Here is a 21,219-nt window from a genome sequence, read left to right on the forward strand (position 1 = left end):
ATCTAGCAGCCTGATATCAATTAGTGTAACCCCAGTGTTAACAATTAAGGTACGTTTCCTTTGTTCTGGGGAAAATCCTTTGAGAATTCTTACATACCTCTTTGTTTCCTATCTTTTATTATTGTTTTTCTCAAGTATTTTTCCAAGCTGTATGTGGTTAAAGCCCAATTAACAGCCTCATTAATTGAGACAGTAATCATGTTTACATCTAAGATGCATCATCATCATTCTGCTAAAAGCACAGGCATCTCTGCATTGGAGAAAAGCATTAGTCATGCTGGGTGTTTTATTGCAGCAGGCCTGTCACTCATTTGCTGTTGGCAAATCTCTCATAACCTTATTTCCCCTGCCTGATTTTTGTGAAATAGCCTCCTGTCAGCTTGTGAAAATGTACAGAGTTGTTGAGTTGAGATATAAAACAATGCAAGATATTAAAAAAAAAAAAGTGTAGGCAACCATGTGCTTTTTAAAATGGGTAACTATGCCAGGTCAAAAGGGGGAGGTAAGAGTTGCTTCAGACTTGTTGTTAGGTGATACAAGTGGCTGCCATAGTAAATGATGTGGGATCTCTAAGTTCAGTGTGCAGAATAGGAAGAAATGCAGTGAAGGAATAAGTCTTCATACTCCTGAAACTAATGAATGAAGAGCCAATTACCTTCAGTTTTCAAGAACTTGTTTGGAAGCCAGTTAGATTAATCTAAGACTTCTGTTCCGTGCCTTCCAGATGTCTATAGCTGGACTCGGTCTGTCACTGACAGCAGAGTCTTAAATGAGGTGCTTTTTATCAAATATATCAAGTAATTCATGTAATTAAGAGTTTCTTTACCGAGTACTCTGCTATCCATAGGCATGTTTAAGATGCACGTAACTCCAGGCTCTATGTACAGTCAGATCTCTTTCCTGTCCTGTCTTAATGAAATAGTGTTGGGAATACAAAGAGTTTTTCTTAGTTCTGATTGAGGCTGTGGGATATTGGGAACACGACTCAAGAATATCAGATTTTTTGGAGAGGGATCACAGGCCTTATATAATAATAATTGAAATTTTAGCTCTCGTAATACATGTGTAACATCCTATTACCAGGTTTGTAGGCTGTTCAAGGCTTATCTTGAAAGCAGATGTTTCTTTAATGCACTGGTTCTTTCCACAGGCTAGTTCTTCAGCTTTACTGCCACGTTTGTGACACATCTAATTTTCACCTTCTATGACTTGTGTTCAGTTTGTAGCATTTGCTTTTGTGTCAACACTGTCTGTGATTTCGCAGTGGGACTTTTTCCTTCCTGCCCAGTGTATGTTGTTTGTTACTATTACATAGTGGCAAATTAATTAAAATGGTTTGTTTTCAATCAAGAGAAGTGTAGACTGTCTCAGGGATACAAGCTGAAAGTGATTGACAGTGAGATACACAGGGCAGCCAGAGGACTTGTGGAGAACAGCCAGATAGTTTAGGGTAGTATATTATACGTAAGTTCACATAATACAGTATGTAGCTTGCTCCAAAAATAATGCCTCCTATTTATTTCCATGGAAACTATAACAGCTACAAAGAGCACAATAACGCTATCTGATAGAGAAAACTCTCAGCTACAGAACACCATTTTTCAACCTAGTCATCACCATTGGTTGTGCATTTTTCACCAGAGATGAACAAGTAAGCTGCACTTGTAAAAATCCGCACCAGTGGAGCTGACCCACTGTTTGTACCTGTTAGTTATTTTACCAGATGATGGCCCAGAAGTTGCAGAGTGTTAGCTCAGGAAGCGTGTGAGTGTGAGTGAGAGAGAGATGGGGTATTGCACTAAAGCACTGGCTTGGGAATTTCTTCTTTTCATTACCAAACCTCCTCATGAATGCCTCTACTGACTTTCTTCCCACTTCCTGCAGGAGTAATGTGCAAACAAAATAGCTGACCTCCTCGCTTCTGTTTTAATCCTTTTCCTTCATCTCATGATCTCTGATGTCTGTTTGCTGTATTTTCATGCGTTGACTTAATTCTGGCGGTGAACTCCTTAGGCAGGGATGGAGTTTCCATAAGTTTCATCACATTCATTGAGCTGTGCATTAGATCACTCACAGAACAGATTACTATATTTGCAACGGCGGATCTGCAGGATTAAGCAGTCAGAATGAGAAAAGCTAGCTCCTTTATTTCTGACAATGTCATAATGCATCCACTACTCTCTGAGCTTCTTCTCTGAGAAGTGAGTGAGACGGGGGAATTCTGGGCTTCCAAAGCAAACCTGACTTTGAGCTGTGAATGGACAAATGGGTGGTTGCTATAATGGGAAACCCACTATGCTTTCCCTGGCCTCAACAAAGCACTGCTTTGCAACCGGGTTGCGTGTTTGGCTGATGAAAGCTTTATGTATTCAACTGGCTCCAAGGGATGGCTATGCTAATGGAAATGTTCTCACACTATAGAAGTTTGAGGGTTGTTTTCACTTTCTGCACTGCCATTTCTACCAACCAATTCTGTGTTATTTGTAATGGGTTTTTCAAAAGGGGTGAAGAGATTTCAGTAACATGAGTTGATGTGTTCCATGTCAAATTTAGAGGACCTGGAAAGTACCAGTTCCAGGTGTTTTGGTTCTCTGTAAAATGAGCTTGAGAGAATGGATGAATTTGGTATTCTGCAATCAGTGGCGTGTGAGATGATGTCTGAAGATGTACATACTCAGTAATCTGTGCATCAAGAGAAATACACGACTCCATTATGTATACAGCAGATTGACGGGGCCAGAAGTAAACCTTACAGTGGAACATCATAAGATGCTGTGTACTGGCGTAGAAGTGGGGGGCAGTTTAGCTATAAGGTATTCACTATAGCTGGACAGAAACATTGCAGACAGGGTTCCTGAGACAACAGATGACACGTCTACAGGCGTTCTTCAAATCTAAAAGCAACATCTTGCATGATGGAAAAGTACAGATGAGGAAACTAAGATTTTGACGTTAATGACATAATGGCTAGCTGCCTTAAGACTGTGGTTGTGAGTAACAATTGTTAGTTAAAACATTACTGAACTATTTAAATATGTTAAGCTCACATAGACTAATTTTGAGATGGATGCTTGCTGTGCGAGGGTAGTACTCCTATAAATTTGCCCCCAGATATAAAGCAACAGAAGAATTCTGAAGGAAAGTGCCACATTTTCAATGTCCTCACGATGCTCTAGGAGGTGCCAGGCAGTAGGTGTCAGCACTGTTTCAGTTATGCACAGGTTCACTGCAAGCTTGGGTCAAGGTAACCGGTGTCAAACACAGGTTTGCTGTGAGCTATGCTTTTGGCAGAGTGAGTGTCTTGAGTGTCTTAAGTGTTTAGACTACGACTGGCGCTTGCTGTAAAATAGCTTTCCCCAGGGGGCAGACAGATAGAATACATGAGATAAAGATAATTTGTATATTGTCTTTGCTCTGACACGCTCCCAAAACACTGAAGGAAAGTGTTTTTGAAAAAAGTGATTTAATTAGCTTTTGTTGTCTTGTGAATTGGCCATATGGTGCTGCCAGGAAGATGTAGTTATCTCCCAGGAATTTTAAGCTATGAAGCAATTTAAACTAGTAAGGCTGCTATGCTGAAGGTGGGAAGCAAGGGTGCTGAAATCAGAACGGAGCAGGTAGGATTAAATAGTGCTAGGAAATCTCTGTAAGATTTTGGAACTGTGCAATTTTGTGGTGTAGTTTTAAGCTGGGACTAAGAGACTGCACATCTTATTTGTGAAAATGAGGCACGTCCTGTCTCAGGAGCTTTTCTACAGTCATGTGCCCTCAGGAGAGACTGCATAGTGAGTGCAGGTGAATGGCTATGCACACAGAAAGGAAAGCAGTTTTTTTCTTGTCAACATCCAGTAAGAAAAGGCTGGGAGAGCACTCTTATCCTCCTCAGCCCCTGCCTTCTCCCTACAGGTTGCACTGCATTCCCATAGGCTGTGAGTTCCTGGCACTGGTGCAGAGGCACGCTCCTCTTCCTGCAAGCTTGGCAGTGTGGTGCGAAGGCAATGCAGCTGAATTGTGATTTGAGCTGATCTGTTGCTATATAAAGGGGCGGGCCACGTTGCTCCTTCCTTTTCTGTCACTGCTGCTGCAGAAGCACCAACCAAAAGCAGCTGGCACGCCTCCTCATCGGCCCTTATATAATACGGGTTTTGCAGGGCACTGGTCTAGAACTAAAGGTGTTCTTGAGGCAGACCTACATTGCTTGTCCTGTTGCTGGTGCTCGCTTTCCTGCCAGGTTAGGGCTGCTCTTGGAGGGTGACCTGTGTCCCATTGGGGTGAATTTTGGAAGGTGTGCAGGATGGCTCCAGCTGAGACAGGGGATAAGCTTGTTTTCTTTGTGAATGGTAAAAAGGTAAGGAAGATTCCAGCTTTCTGTTTGGCTTGCTCCTGGGCTGTGCCTGATTACTTTCTTTTTCTAGTTGGCTTTTCCACCTCTGAAGTTTTCTAAGACCAGCACAAATGCTTTGGTTGCTTTTAGATATTAAGTTGTGAGGACTATTTATTGCTTTGCTGAGTGGCTTTTCTCCCCTCTTTGACCTTAGTTTGTGAATCATTCAGAGAGCAATATCTCTCTATAACCTTCGTTTTACATTTGAAATTTGTTGGCAATTACTTTTAAACAAAAGGTGCAGTGGCTTTAATACATTTCTACTGGAAATTCTTTCAGTAATTACAACATATCTGGAAAAAGTAATTCAGTTGAGAGCATACATATAATTCCTATGTTCAGTAAGTAATTTTGACATCTGTTTTCTGAAAGAGATGCAAGTAAAATACTCATTCCATTCCCATTTAAGAAGCTGGCAAACCCTTCACAATCTAAACCCCAATGACTGACACTCTTTTGGATGCACTGAAAGTCACCCACATCGCCTACTGATGATTACCAAAGGAGTGCTGGTGCCTACAGGAGGTGGCTGTCCTCTGGGCACCTTTGGGCAGTTTCTCCCAGGGCACCTCTCTGAATTAGCTTTCAGTCCCTTAGAGGGTGACACAATATTCTTACTTGGCTGTAAAACTCTATCTGCTGCCCTGCAGACCGGCACAGAATTCCTATCAGTTTTGCTTTTGTTGAACTTTCCTGCTAATTTAATCATGTGTAAACGTGGCTAAGATTGTTGCTACAATTAGGGTGTGTTAGTTATGAATTTGGGTCCCAGGATATGTTAGAATTTGAACTTTCCAAGGCACTAGAGCATTCAGTGTTTAAGTTCTCTAAGTATCCAACTATTAGCTGAAGAATGAAATGTACGTAGTATGGATTACAATTTCATTGGAGGGGTCTTGAGTGTAACACTGAGTATAACCAACCTGGTTCTGAGCTTCTGTAAAGAAGGGGACAATTCCTGAAGCTTTGACTGCGCAGTTCAGCATGGCTCATGTGTCAGTGTTACCTGACTTTTCAGCTGCTAGCTGCTTCTATAGGGAGGCAGAAACTCAAAACTTTGCATTAATCATGAGTAGCCAATTGAGTTTGGTAACTGGGATCATGAAGTGGTGGTGTAGCATTCATCTGATGACTTTTCTGCAGTGACAATGGCATGGGTGTTGTACCGTTAATTTGTCTTGTTCTCTTTCTGTGAAGGTTTCAGTGACCTTCATCAACCCAAATTTTTAGAGGGTGAATGGGGAGATTTTTTCAGTCTTGCTGTAGGGAATTGCCACAAACATGGCAGTGCAGGCCCAATACAGGCAAAGTATGCTGTCTTGTATTCTTTTTGCGGTACAACCTAATGGAAGAAAATTGTTCTCATGCCAGCTCTTCTTCGATTCAAAACCAGCATGTCACAGGTGGCATATATGAAATTCCTATATACAGAGATAGTGAATACTTCAGCATTGTGAGGCTGCTCAAGTATTACAGATGGGTTGTTCTGTGTAGAAAAGGCCATCTTCCTGGAGCAGATAAACATATGGAACTAATTTACTGATTGGTAAAGTAGAAAAGATTTAACTGTGCCAAGCGGGTTATGTGAGAGTCCTATGGATGTGGCACTGAGGGATGTGCTCAGTGGGCACGGAGGGATGGGCTGGGGTTGGGCATGGTGATCTAAGCAGTCTTTTTCCAACGTTAATGGCTCTGTGGTTCTATGTATGGTGAGGCACAGAATGGGTGGGAGAGCAGTTTCAGCCCTGAAGGGCGACAGCAGAAACCAACCAGTATCTGTGCCCTGAAGTTTAGGGAATTTGCTGTGAATGACATCTCCCCTTGTGCTTTTCAGCACTTATTATGAAACCACAGTTCTGTTCTTTGGAGCTGGCCTTGTGCATGCATACAGGGATCTATCACAATCTGACCTCGGCAGTCCTTGGTTAGGGAAACAGCGGGGACCAGTGATGCTACCAGCAGCACCAGCTCCTTCCACACATTGAGACTGTCTCAGCATCCTTCCCTGTTTGCACGTGGGACCACAGTGCTAGCAAGGAAGGAGGTTCCAGCTGATCAGAGAGAGGAGAGGCTTCCTGGGTTGTGCTCTTCCCTCAGCCTCCAGTGGCATTTCTTTTCTGTTTCCTTCATTGTTGTGCTACCAAAGTGGCTTGAGCTACACTTCCATTAAGTGCAAGTCCAAGAGGAAAAATTGGACTCATTTGGCTATCCAGCAGGTGGCAACAAGGATTATGTAATGAGAGAGGTGGGGGAAGTCCATGAGGGATGCTGCAGAGACAGCAGATGGCAAGTTAGGGTGTGACTCCATCCACCTGAGTCCTAACTGCATGCTCCAGTCAATTTGCTGGAAAGAATGTGATAGCATGGCCAGTGGGAAAGGTCATTGCTTTATGAATCTGTGGCAGCTTGGCATTGTTAATGGGCTGCTGATATTCTGTAATGGCACAAAACAGCATGATAAGAGATGGTTGATAAGATAGGGACTTTCTTGGTAGCTAATTCTACTTTCACATTAGCCCAGTCTATAATATAATATCAAGAAAAGTCTCCTCAAAGCAGCTGAGCATACTTCACATTCAGGGTTGTTTATTTTAAACACCTGTTTACTTCACTGAGAGTAACAATTGGCACACAGCTAATGCAGAGTTGGTGCCTGGAATATTATGGAAAACAACACATGCATAGCAGGATTAGAACTGAATGATCTTGAATGTCTCTTTCAACCCAAGTCATTCTGTTATTCTATGTGTATATGCTATGAATAGCAGCAATACAGTTTTCCTCAACTGACAAGTCTGTCTTATGCAAGTTGCATGCAATTTTAGTTAAACACACTATATATTTGTAGTTTTAACCTGACTATTAAGAGAAGGTCTGTGTAGGAATCCACATTAAAGGTCTTTCAAAGCCTTTGTACCCATGATCACAGGTGGAAACAGCCAAAATTTGGGATTTTTGAGCTTTGGAACCCTCTGGATCTTACATAAACAGTGAATTACAATTTTCAATGAGTTGGTTTAAAGCAGAATAAAACATTCTCATGACCAACAGACTTACGTCATGTGGCTATACTCAGATTATTCATTTCTGTTCTAATCCTTCTCCCTGGTAAATGAATTTGAAACCTCTAGCTGACTTCAGGAATGCCCATTCACAGACTGCAAGGTCTTCAGGGACCTTTACAGCTGACCTGCTGTTAAAACCTTCCACCTTCTATTCTTGCCTCTAACAGGCAGGAGTTGGTCAGAAGGAAGTCTGTTTTCTCATTTACAGGCAGGCAGTAGCTGATGGAAAGTTTAGCTTGCTTTTGGTCAACTGGGAAACTTCAGAGTCTTCCTTTTTGTTCTTTCCTACACCCTGCCCAATTACTGATATTGGAATTCTAGTTTAGATGCCTTATGCTCTAATGACAGAGTTACCTGAACTGTTGTTCTCTGTTGCTGCATGGGATAAAACAACCCATCTCAAAGCAGAAATAGCAGAGACATAGTTTTGAGTTCATCCCATTGCACCCAATGCAAACCAACCTGCTGCAAGGCACCTCATTTCATCTCTGGTAAATGTCTGATGTGTCTCTGCACGTCCTTAGTTCTCTTTAGGGTAGGAGCAGAGGACAGGAAGCTCAGCTGCCTCTCTGTGCATCCGCTCCTCATCTGGCTGGACTGGGAAATTTTCAAGTGAAAACTGCTTATTGAGATCCAAATTTTGTACACGAAATCATGGGGAAATGAGCTCAACACCTCTCTGGAAAAGCCCACAGAATGCAAGAATGTGGAGTAGAAAATAGATGTATAGTGCAAACATAGCAATGCATGCGAGTTTATTAGAGGTCATTTGGATATCAGTGCCCTCGGAACATTTCCTAATGTTAAACAAATTGGCATTTGATTAAAATTTAAGCTACCGTATGCAGCAACATCTACAACTCCAAATTTGTCAAAATGTAGCCCTCAATATGATTTGTTTTACCAAGGTGGGGGTTGATTCAAAAAGCAACAATAACGGAGCAAAGCAGCATCTTAGCAAAGAAGAAATCTTTCTTTAATAGCAGTATCCAAACAAGTTGGTCCTAATCTTGCTGAAGACAATAGGTATAATTCAGCTTCCTTCTACACAGGAACACTGAGGGAGGTGAGCAAGAACTGTCTTGATGGATTAGATATTGAGCTATGAATCATATTGTTCTGGGCATCAGACAAGAGAAGCTGTTGTCCCCACCTATGAGGTTTTAAAATATTTTAAGAACAAATCACAGCAGGTGATCATAACAAACTACTGGAGGAATGATGTGCTGAAGGACAGAACGTGCATCAATGCCAGTGAACAAAAGGCAGGAGAAGTTTTACTGTGTGATCTATAAGAGAGACTCATAAACAAACATTGCCCCAGCAGGAATGTGAGAGCAGAGAAATTGAAATTACTCCATGCTCTTGTGTGTGGGATTTAGCCTAATCCAGAATGGACTCCAAACTCTCACACCTGGGCTCTCTGATCCCCAGTCTCTGCCAGCTCCAGTGGAAGGGTTATGACTGAGGCATAAGACCTGGCTCTTAGTTGGAATGGGATATAAGTGTAGATTATCGTGATGCTTTTCTGCGTAGTGGAAGCCACTTTTTGATAAAGTTGGGCAAAGATTTGGCTCTGATGGGAATTAACACATACTTAAGTACTTTACTAGAAGCGTGTGTAGCTGAGTGGTGAAATGCTTTGCTGAATGAAGACTTAGGCTTATGTTTCATTTCTACTGAAAACTTCCTGACAAGGAGCCATTTGGCCAAAACCTTCCGTTGCTCGGTTGGAGTACTTCATGGAGTGCTTTTGGAAACTTTCAAGAAACATTCTTGAGACGTTTTCTTAGAACTAACCATAGAATAGTATAAATACCTTTTAACCATTTGGAAAACTGTTCTGAAGCTTTTTCTCTGTGCCTGGCTACCTTGGGAACTTGTTTGAAAGGGATTTGCTGTGGTCATTGATGGAGCCCTGGGGAAGACACTCAGCTGATGGTAAGGATGTGAGTTGCTGGGGAAGGCTCTTGATCTGGGAAAGGCCTATTGCCCACGGGAAACCAGTAACCACAGCTTTTCTTTTGGAATTTTTTGCCTATTTAGCAGACTACTGCAGACGGGTCTACATGCTTACTCTGAGTCAGTGGCCAAGACTAGGCCAGTACATGCTCTTAGTAACTTCTGTACATACAGGAGAGATGGGAATGGGGATTATTCTGCTTTGAATAGAAGCAACACGAGTGCTGGTTAGAGTGAGACATCCCTGAGCTTGAAGAATGGATTCTGTTTCCTTGTAGATTATCCCCAATGCAGGAGTAACACTATTTTTTCTTAAGGAAGATAAATACCAACCAAAAATAAACTCTTAACACTTGCGTTTTGTAGCAGAGGACTTTATCTGATGGCTGTAAAAATATGGACTCAAACAGGAAGTATGAACCTTGTCTCTTGAGAATAACCCTGTCACGTGTCAAAGGCATTAAAGAGAAGCAGTACAGAGGGTGTGAAAGTGTTTTATCAGCAAGAAAAATGGCTTACACAAGTAGTCTCTGTATTGATTTGCCCTTCAAAACTGGGAAAGGTTAATTTGCATATAATGTCTGCCAATGTGAGATTTAGCTTAAAAACAGTAACTATTTTTCTTAGGATTTGCACAGTGTAAGTGCCAAGAATACATGATTATGTTCTGGCATGCAGTGAATTTGACACTACTAATAACAACAAAAGAGGAAGACAAGCTCTGCTGCCGTTTGGAGGCAAGAGCAGACTTTGGTTTCTGGCCATGGGGTAGAGGTCCAAGTAAAATCTAACTTTATATCTAATAGTTAACTGCTAATATATATATTTTTTCACTAGTGAGTGGGTCTGGGTGAAAATCTGCAGAGAAAATATCTCTTCAATTATAATTTTACATTCCTGCGTTTAGGGTAGTTGTCAGTATAACACTGGTTGATTTAACGTCATCAGGGATGATATTTGCTATTTCACCTGTAGTACCATTAGTCAATTCTACTGGCTGGTTGGTTTGTTGTACAACCCAACATATCTGTGTTGTAAAGTTTTCTGTGTTTAAAAGTACCTTTCCCTTCTTGCAGGTGGTGGAAAAAGATGTGGACCCAGAAACTACTCTGCTGACTTACCTACGAAGAAAATGTATCCAATGTCAGAAGAAATGATAGAAGTCTTTGCCTATGGCATTTAATTGTTGTTTACTATTCAGCATTGTGTTGTGGACAGAGTGGTGCTCCACATGGTCTGGTATTATTTCTTGCTGGAAAGATTACAGCAGATATTCTGAGATTATAGAACAGAAAAATTTAGATCATCTACTTCACGTAAACTTGAAATTAGTTATTAGTACTACAAAGGGAGATCTCAGAATTGCTATCTATTAGAATATTGTAGATACAAATATAGAGATAACCATATGATTGAAGGAAATTTAGCTTTGTTTCATGAAAACTGTAAAGAATTTTCTGTCCAAAACATCAGAGCCACTTGAGCTGCTGTCTGTGTTGTCTAGTAATTTGAACGTTACTGGATAGGTAATAACCAATAATTTTATTATCCTATGACGTGCTTACCATAGGCAAGGTTAGAATGATCCATTGGTGTACACTTAGAGACAAGGGTTTCTGTTGCATACTGCAGTTGTATTTCTGGATGGAAAGAGTCATGTTTGATTTCTGCGTAAAACTAGTGATATGTGAGTCAGATTTGCTTCAGGAGCTGGGTAGCCATCACTGTGATGACCAGGCTGGCTCTACTAGATCTAGTTCAGTAAGTCGTGTCACTCCATATTTAATGAGATTTTGTCTGAACTATCTGGGAGTGGACATACTACAGATATTTCACGTCTGTGTTGGTGTACTCCTTCAAAAGAATTGTGCTTAGTTATTTTATCTTTGGTGCCACGTTCTAGTTGTCTGGAATTTGAGATAAGTACAAAGATATAAATCATTATCCTCTTTGGGGTTTCCAGAAGAGCTATAGCAGGCCTATTTTGTAGGATTGTATCTTGGGTAGATTAAGCTCAAGAGGGAAAATAGTGGCCTGTCTCTTGTGCCAATGTATGCTTCTCACTTCTAGACCTTTTATGCCTAGAGTTGTTAACAATGAATGCAAATAGGTTCAAAGGAGATAATTGGGAATCTTGAAATTGATCTCAAGGATTACGTGCCAACATTTGTGACTTTGCCCATATTAAGTTAATTCATTGAGAAGGAAAAATATGAATGCTTAGTTTCCAGCAAGAAGCTGTTGCTAAGACTTGATTGACAACTGTTGGAGAGGGCTTTTGCCAACATTCCTCATGTTTTCCTTAATTTCTGTACTCTCAGTGGGACTATGTGGAACCAAACTGGGCTGTGGGGAAGGTGGATGTGGTGCTTGCACTGTTATGATATCCAAGTATGATCCCTTCCAGAAGAAAATCCTGTATCCTTTGCAATCTGAACCCTCAACATGGTGTGTAGCAAAATGTTCTGTAGCTTAACATGCAGCGATGACGTTTAACTTTCTAAGTCAAATCCTCTTGTGCACAGTCAGTTTAAAGTTCAAGGGAGGTTGTTAAGAACTTTGAATAGGTGCTGTAGGATTTGACTTGCAATGCTTGCCTTGCATCTATTGAAGCTCACCTGCTGTGTCTGCTGCCATGGATTCTAAGTACTTTTCAGCCCTCCTGATTCCCTTTTTCCTCTGCTGAGCAACACTGTTGAATGAAATAACCTTAATTTATCATTTTAGCCACTATACTGCCAATGCTTGCCTCTTCCCTATCTGTGCTCTGCATCATGTAGCTGTAACTACTGTTGAAGGCATAGGAAACACAAAGTCCAGGTTGCACCCAGCCCAGGTAAGCTATAACACCGTTAACTACTGAATCCTGTATTCACACTTTCATTTTGTTTGAACATGTTCTAGAGTACTGAAATCTTCATTATAATGCTGAAAGAAAGATTTTGTCTTTACTTGCAGGAATGGCTAGAAAGCTAGTAAGTTAGCTGGTGTTATCTTGGCCAAAATGCTCACACTTAGTTATGGGGCCATGGGACTCTGGTTCGCATCCTGCATCAGAAACTGGGAAAGCTGATGTTGTGCTGGAAGCCTGTATGCTGACAGCTGAAAGGTCAGGAGCCAGGAAATCTGGAGATAGGTTTTGGCTCTGTTATGGCCTTCCAAGAATGACCTTGGTTTCTCCTCTTGCGTAGTTAGGAATCTGAAGTGGTAGGAAGGAGTGATGGGATGTGGTGAGCTTGCTCTTTTGGCAAAGTGTTGTATTGCACTTTGTACAGAACTTGACTACAGCACTGCTGGAAATACTCTCCTTTACGGGAAACTGATTCATTTCAGTCTGTGCAGTGAGTGGGACTTCTGCCAACGTCAATCTGAGACAGTAAACAACAAAGAGAAAATTAAGTTAGGCGTGCATGAATGAATGACAGCTTGTCTGACCTTTGCTGCTTTTCCTGCCTCCTCTGAAGACTCTAACCAGCTAATCTTTGAAATTCAGACTCAGGTCTGTACAGGTAGCTTTCAAGTATGGCAAATCTGAAGAGCTCCTGTCTTACTGGAGACTTCTGGTTATTTTCAACTACTCTGGGAATCGGAAGCCTAGATGTCAGCTTTTCAGTAGGCTCCTCTTTTGAAGTCTTCACAGATGATACAACCCATCTTGTCAAAGAACATTTGGTGGTTGTTTCAGATCTTCTGATGAGATTGTTTCTGCTTTTTTTTTTTTTTTTTAAGTAGAAATGTTGCAAAAAAAGAAATCAGTACAGTCATGAACTCACTTGACATCATAAGCTGATTGTTGTTGTGACTTTTCAGGAGAGAATAGCAAAAAGTCATGGGTCCCAGTGTGGCTTTTGCACTCCAGGCATTGTTATGTCCATGTACACATTGCTTCGAAACAAACCCAAACCCAAAATGGAGGACATAGAAGATGCTTTCCAAGGTAATGCCCACATTGTGCACAGGTGCAATCTGTGCTGTTTTCCTAACATCCGCTTCACTAAATAAGATGGAAGTGCAACTTTGCTTGATATTTTTCATTAAAGACAGGCAGTTTTTTTATGAGGTTAAGTACCAGCTTTTCTACTGGGAGACTTCTCAGGTGCTATTATGTGAACAAAAACAGCCTATGAAAATCCCACAAAAACTCATTGTTGTGCTGAAGCAGTGATAAGTGGTCTCAGCCTCTGATCATGTCTTTACGGTTCTTAACATGATAAATTATGTGGTTAGTGCCTCAAGGGCTTATAAGAGCCTCCACATCTTGTGAAGGCCAATTCATCTTGGGCACAAGAGCATGCAGAGTGACAGCATCTGGGCCAGATGCCAGTTCCAAGACATGATGGAGTAGGGCAGAATCCAACTGTTGAAATTATCTGAGAGGGTACTGTTGCTTGTGAGGTTAGAGTTCTTACAAGGCCTCTGGCTGCAGACTGAGAAGAAATCAGATGCAAAGGAAAGTAATAGTTGCAATTCAGAGGCTGGAGAGTTGATATGCTGATTAGATTTGCACAATTGAGGTAAATGAATACTGAATTGGGCAGAATGTCTAAATTAATTTCAATTGAAGGTTTCATTGAAAAGGAATAGTAAGATTGTTGCAAAATTACTTATGAAATGTTCTTCTCAATATTTTTGTTAGCTTAACCTAGATTTGACAAGCTATGGTGAAGGACAACATAATTTTCTAAAAGAATTATCATTCAGCTAAATGATGCTAATTTTTTTATCCTCTGTCTCTGGCTATACAGGGAACTTGTGTCGGTGTACAGGATACAGACCCATTCTGGAGGGATACAGGACTTTTGCTGTAGTAAGTGGCTTCAGATAATGTTTAAAACATTCAGAGAAAATAAATACAGAGTAATCAATGGAGTGAGAGGTAGTCTTCATTTCATATGTAAAATGATGAGCTGATGAGCAGATCATTGTTGTGCAGCAAGATGATCTTGGAGGTGTGGTAGATAGTTCCATGGAAGCATGGCCACCAGTGAGTACTCAAAAGAACGTTCTAAGGAGTAGAGAACAAAACAGTAGACGGTGTTATGCCAGTGTATCATAGCTCACCAACACCTGAATACTCCGTGCCATTCTGATTCTCTCATCTCTATTAAGGTAGAGCAGAAATTAAAAAAAAATAAAAATAAAAATAAAAAATCAGAAGTGGAATAAGGATCGCAGCTATAATAACCTGGCTTCCATGCTAAGTAATACTGGGCTAACTGCAACTCCAGCTTGGAAGAGAGGTGTCAGGATGAAAGTGGGGAGAGGGAATTGTCTCAGAAGGGAATAAATTCTGCTTCATTTTCTGGGAACATTTTTCTCAGAACAGCTTTTTATCCCCACAGGACTCAAATTGCTCTGGCAGTATAGCCAATGGCACTGGATGCTGTCGTAGTAAGGGAGAAAACAGCGTGGTAAGCTGAACTTCAATAGCCATGATCTCAATTTGCAATGTAGTACTAATAGAAGTTGTTTTTTTTTTTTTTTTAAGTCATTCCTCTGGCCATACTGTATTGCAGATAAGAGACGTCTTATCTCCAGAGACATCTGAGCTGGTTTGAATGCCTGTCTCTTGGAAAACACTGCCATTCTGTATGTCTGGAGTAGCACAGACACAGGTTTTAGAAAAGTGTTCCCACTGGGTCAGTGAGGTGTAACACTTATGTGAAATAATGCAATGACACTTGCAATCGAGGTGCTACCAGCTTTTGCAGCTGTCTTTCTGTGAAAACAGATCTAAATTAATTATCCAGTATTGATCTGTCCCAAAATTAAACGGTTCAGTGATGAATGATTTAATGACCATCCCAGGACATTACAACTGAATCCTCTTGGAATGTCTGGAGGAAGCTGATGTCTGCAGGAGCTGATAACATTTTATATAATAGTTGAGGTACAAATGGTAGAGACTGAAAAGAAGGAATTAGAGCATAATATAATAAAGTGTAAACTTCCTTTAGGAAGGAGAGACTATAACAAAACTCTTCGGAAAATTCCAAAAAAATTCTTGTGGATTCTTTGTTAGGAAACATCCAGGTTTGTCTGGAATACTTCAGCAATTAATAACTGCTTGTGTTATTTCATTAAAATTATTAAAGAGTGCATGTTACTGAAAATTTCAGTGACCCAGGGTTTGATAAGAGGGAAGGAATATATCCTGTGTAAGTCTGAATTTTCTAGTTTTGTCCAGACTAGTTGAAGTATGTTTGTTTGTTTCTTCAGAATGGGGGCTGCTGTGGAGGAAAAGCCAATGGCCCAGGCTGCTGCATGAATGAAAAGAGAACATGGTAGAGTACTCCTCAACTATTTTGTTCTTTATGCTGAGTGTTTATGAATCTAACTTTGCTTTACTCCGTGCCAAAGCCCAGTGCTTGTAATCTGAATTTATGCAAGGAGATTGGACTAATTTAGCTTCTTTCATGCTGGTCTCGCATCCTAAATGTACCTTTGTCATTTAGCACAACCAGTTTGAATGTGGTGACGCTTTTGGCAAAAAACCTGTGAGTGTGTTCAGGTTTCTGGCCTGACATATTCTGATCAGAAAAAGTCTGATTTGGAAAACTTGGGACACTGAACTAGGTTGTATCTCTTCACTGTTTGTTGTTGTTTGTTCCATGAAACTGTAAGAGGCATTGGACTGAATAAGGAAATGAGATAAGGATGTATGTGGATAGCTTTCTCCTCTGCTTCTGCTCTAGCTATTTTCATTCTCTCTTTCATAGACAATGATGCCCTCCAGCCTGTTTGATTCTTCCAAGTTCCAGCCATTGGACCCTACACAGGAACCAATCTTCCCACCAGAGTTAATGGTAAGTTACTTTAAAAAAGAAATAGTACATGGTTCACTGGCTTCATTTTTCCACACAGGGTTTGAGTGTTGCCAGTACTCAGTGTCTTGATGAAATGGTAATGCCAAAGATGGCTGATGATGAAATGAAGCAACTTGGGCACAGGTATTTCCCTATTTATAAAAGACTCTTGCCAGTCAAGATGGCTTAAATGATATGCAGGCTAAGAACGTGCCCCAGGTGGCTGCACTTTCTGTTGTCACCATTTGTATCTGCTCTTGGGTTGCCTTCCTTCTTGGCCACTGACTATCCGAAGAGGGAACAGCTGCTGACATGTGGATTTCACTTTACTAGCTCGTATGTATATCTCTGCTGTAAAAACAGCTGTCTGAGCTAAGGACCCTGTGACCCATTTATACTGTGGGAAGAGAGGTAGGAAATACAGGAAATAACTGAACGTATGTCTGAACTAGATAAATTCCTGAATGCACCAACTTTCCTCCAGTTGGTATAGCAAGAGTAGAAGCCGACTGGCTTACATCAGAGATTAGTTCTCTCCATATTTCATCCTTTTTTTTTTTTTTTTTTTTTTTTGGAACAGCACTCCAAAAGGAAGGAAAAATTTTTGTCAGTGTGGGAGACTCCAGTCAGTGACAGCAGAAGAATGGATGGAGAATAGCAAACTGCCAAGCAGATGTGGGTGCCATGGGTGCCCATCAGTCACTTTGCTAGGGGATTCTTGGCTTTGTGTAGGGCCCGAACTCTTTCTGCATTTTCTTTCTACAGACACAGAGAAACAAGGAGCAGAAGCAGGTGTGTTTCAAAGGTGAACGCGTGATGTGGATTCAGCCTACAACTCTCCAGGAGCTGGTGGCACTCAAATCCCAATATCCCAATGCCAAGCTTGTTGTAGGGAACACTGAAGTGGGTAAGAAGAAAACTAGTGTGCCAAAAGAAAAAGTAAATTATTGTCTAGACCTCTGAGCTTTTTTTTTTTTTTTTTTTGTTCTTGTTTTGTGGGATTTTGAGAAGTGGGAGTGACGTGATATGACTTATCTTTTTACTGGAAGTAATTCAGTTGTGAAATCTATATTTTGAAAAATTTCCAGGAATTAAACTCTGCTGTTTTCTCCCAGCATGTATAACTCTACAAACATGAGAGGTGTGAAAGAGAGTTAAGACATACTGAGTAATTCTATTATTCTAAAAATTCAGGAGATAATCCCTCAGCTTGGTCTCATTCATTGTATTAATTTTTCTTTCCCTGAGGATTACGTACAGCAATAGCCAGGACACACACGTGCTAACTAGCCTAAAACTGCCCTGTGAAAATTCTGGTGTTAGTGGGGAGTGGATTTTAGTTTGGTGTCTTTATGACTGTATGTGATCTGTATGTTAGGTGGTCAATGAACTGACTTGTTTATAGGCCTGCTGCCTTTTCACTGGGAGACAGTTAACTGAGGCTCTCTGTCACATTGCACAACTGAAGAAGTCTTACTTTTCCTTAAGGTATTGAGATAAGGTTAAAGAACATGTTGTATCCAGTGATACTAGCACCAGCATGGATCCCTGAAATGAATGCTGTTCAGCACACTGAAACAGGTGAGGAAAAGGGGAGGCAATACCTGCTAAGTGAGTGGGAGCTCCAGTACAAAAGAAAGACTGTTTCCTGTTTCCATTCATGCATTTCCCATGCAGGTGACCGAGTGAGAGACATGTATAAATAGTTTAAGAATGAATATACCTTCTAGGGAAAATTCTTGCATAGATGTAGGCGTACTAAGAGACATGGTTTAGTGGGGAAATATTGCTGGTAGGCAAATTGTTGGACTAGATGATCTTGGAGGTCTTCTCCAGCCTTGGTGACTGTGTTTCTCGGTATATATGGTGTTTTAATTATTGTTTGGCTCAATAATGAATTTCAGCAGGCCATCTTTATTAAGATTTTTAAATTAGCAAGTGTGAGAAACACATTGGATTTGACAATCTATGTAACTTAGCATTTATTTTGTGATGGAAGCAGGGAAAACTTACAAATAATTAGAAGTAATGAAGATGATGTAGTGAATGCAGCCACGCTACAGTGAGGCAAATGGATGCTAGGTTACTGTCATGTAAGAGGCAGTACTGTCATGAGCTGTGAGGTTTGTTCTGGGGATGTGATGTTTACACACACTGCATTACAGAATACTCCACTGTGACTGAGTGCCTTCCCCAAATCCTTGCTGCCTAATTAAATCCAGTGGCATCTAACCTATGTAGACGCTGTTATAATTCTCCTCCTATATCTAGGCTTCTGAGAGAAGAAAAATAGCACTTCTCATTTGTCTGCAGGGGTCACCTTTGGCGCTGCCTGCACTTTAAGCTCAGTAGAAGAGGTGCTGAGAAAAGCTGTGGCAGAGCTTCCTTCTTACAAAACTGAGATTTTCCAGGCTGCCCTTGAACAGCTGCGATGGTTTGCAGGGCCACAGATCAGGAATGTTGCAGTAAGTGACTCAGGAGTACTGGGGACTGGAACTGAGAGCTTAGTCTGTGGAGATGGCCTCCCTTATCCAGCACTGGTGTGCCTTGTGCTTCTTGCACAAGGAGAAATTTATTGTATGAGTGAGTGGTGAAATGCTGGAACAGGCTTTTTACTGATGCACTTGGTGCCCCAAGGCTGCTAATGTTCAAGAGGGACTTGGAACATGCTCTCATTAATGTGCTTTACCTTTTGGTTAGCCTTGAAGAGGTCAGGCTGTTGGGCTCCATCTTTGAAGTTCCTTTCCAATGGAACTCTTCTACTGTGCTGTCAGCTCTGGCAAGCCAACCTGCTTTTATTTTAACCAGATATAATTTTACAATATATTGGGCCACGTATTTGTGCTGCGGTCAAAACACTTTGTTTTCTGAATGTTACTGAAAAGTTTCTCCATGGATCTTTCCATAATTGCATCTACACCAATTGAATCTTGACATTGCTGGGTATATGTGGCTTGAGCATAGGGTAGTTTTGATGCAGTACCCAAAGACTGCTGCTAAAACTGTGTCAGACGAATGTCAATATCAATGGGGCAACAGCTGTTTTTGTGGATTTTATACATCCCTAATTCATTAACAGCCTAGAGTTCCTGAGTAAGCAGAAAGAGCTTATCAAAACAAGCTCAAGTGCAGCCAATCCTTAGTGCACTCTGCATGGGATAATGTAGGATTGCAAGTTGTTATTGTTAGATGTTGAGAATTTCTATTATTTTTCTATTTCATTTATTATTACTTTAGGCTCTTGGTGGGAACATAATGACAGCAAGCCCAATCTCTGACTTAAATCCTGTGTTAATGGCAAGTGGAAGCAAACTGACTCTGATATCAATGGGTAAGTTACTTATATTTCTTCATGGCACTGAGGTAGATGGAATAGTTGTAAGTCCTTTCCTATGGAATATTGTCAGATCGAAACTTGAAAGTTCATGTCAGCAATGCATAAAATATCGTTTGCTTGATTTTTTTGGAGGGCTTTGCCCTTCTTGATGCTCAAGTCTTCAGGATAAAGCTAAGACTGGTTTCCTAAAGGGTTTTGAACTTCTATGCCAGAATAAATCTGGCACAGTGCACACATTTACAGAAACTGTGAAGAACTGGTTGGAGATGTCTGTTCTCAAGAAAAAACAAACAAACAAACAAAAAAAATCAAAATCAAAAAAAGGTGTAAAATTATTTTTGTCACTCATGCTTTGATTATTGTGAATTTTTGAAACAAAAGCTGAATTCTGCTGCTTTTTTTCCCTCCTCCTGTGAAGAAAACTAAATGTCACAATTTGCATTTGCTCTTGGGGGAATTTTTTTCTTCAAATAGGTTATTTTTGAGAAGTAGTCTATCTTCTCTGTGGTTTCTTATGTAACATGTTTGAATGCAGGCTGTGGAAAGGGGAAAGAGGGAATTGCATTGAAATGCTAGAAATGAATTCAGCCAGAGTCTGAGTTTTAATTAGATGAAGGAAGGAGGACTTTGAGAGATCTTTCATCCATTCTTATGCAGATATATACAGATATGTAATCTATGACAGTTTTGATATACATGAAGATCAAAGTAAAGCTGAGAAAATCCTGATTTGTTGGAACAATGTAAATGAGTGGAAAATGAAAAGTGGTACCATATCAAGAATGGTTTGTGTAGACTAAAGGTTCTATCATATACACTATTTCCATTCTTCATCTGAGATGCTCGCTCATTCACCATTGAATTCTCCTTGCTCTACAGAGGGCAAGAGGACTGTCACGATGGATGAGAAGTTTTTCACAGGATACAGAAAAACTACAGTCAAACCTGAGGAAGTACTCCTCTCTGTTGAGATACCTTACAGCAAGGAGGTAAGCTTGTAGAAAAGCCTTCAGCATCTGCAGAGTTAAAATATTATTACCTAAATGCTAGTTTCACTGCTAGGCATTTTTCCTTGAAGACTGGTCTCCAAATGCTTACGTAGTCCCAATTGGATCAGCAGGCAAATAAAGTATTTGGTGAAAATATAGCAACATACTCTTTCTAGCAAGCAAGAGAAACTGAGCTCTGTGGCAAGCCCAACTTTTCTGGCACAAGAAATAAAAACTCCACTTTATTGTCTAGGGTTTTCGAGTACATTCAGTAATGGTTAAAGGTACCAATGTGTTGTTCCCAGAGGTGTAAATTCTATTTGTGAAATAGTAGAGCAAAGATGCTAGTGATTCCTGATGTAAAGTTCATGATTCTGAGGTTCCTGTCCTATTTCTGAGAACTGAAATGGGGAAGAATATGGGGATGAGAGGCAAGTTGAGTTTCGGTATCCTTGCCTTGCAAGACTGAAACCAGAAGGACTGCTTATCATGGCAGTTTGGCAATGGGACTGGCAGCTTCAAATAGGGCACTCCTCTTTAACTGAGTAATAGATTCACTTTCTATAAAGTAAAATCCCTTTTTCTCTTCAGGGCAAATAACGTCAGACTGTAATCTGCTAGGGTAAGGGTATTTACCTTTTTAGAGCTTGAGACTACAAGCTATAAAATTCAAGGA

General features: G+C 40.6%; 1 protein-coding gene across 1 annotated transcript in view; it reads left to right on the plus strand.

The window, feature by feature from the left end:
• Positions 1-4,151: 4,151 nt before the first annotated feature.
• The window catches only part of XDH (xanthine dehydrogenase), a 39,680-nt gene continuing 22,612 nt past the window's right edge, over positions 4,152-21,219 (plus strand). The window contains 15 exon segments of the mRNA XM_003203645.5: positions 4,152-4,348; positions 10,488-10,545; positions 11,733-11,829; positions 12,139-12,247; positions 13,222-13,348; positions 14,157-14,218; positions 14,754-14,822; positions 15,631-15,685; positions 15,688-15,695; positions 16,131-16,217; positions 16,983-17,124; positions 17,706-17,798; positions 18,531-18,682; positions 19,455-19,548; positions 20,434-20,543. Of these exon segments, the coding sequence (XP_003203693.2) occupies positions 4,295-4,348; positions 10,488-10,545; positions 11,733-11,829; positions 12,139-12,247; positions 13,222-13,348; positions 14,157-14,218; positions 14,754-14,822; positions 15,631-15,685; positions 15,688-15,695; positions 16,131-16,217; positions 16,983-17,124; positions 17,706-17,798; positions 18,531-18,682; positions 19,455-19,548; positions 20,434-20,543 (1,317 nt within the window). The 5' untranslated portion in view covers positions 4,152-4,294.

Source organism: Meleagris gallopavo, chromosome 2 (genome assembly GCF_905368555.1).
Source record: "Meleagris gallopavo chromosome 2, MGAL_WU_HG_1.1, whole genome shotgun sequence".
Lineage (NCBI taxonomy): Eukaryota > Metazoa > Chordata > Aves > Galliformes > Phasianidae > Meleagris > Meleagris gallopavo.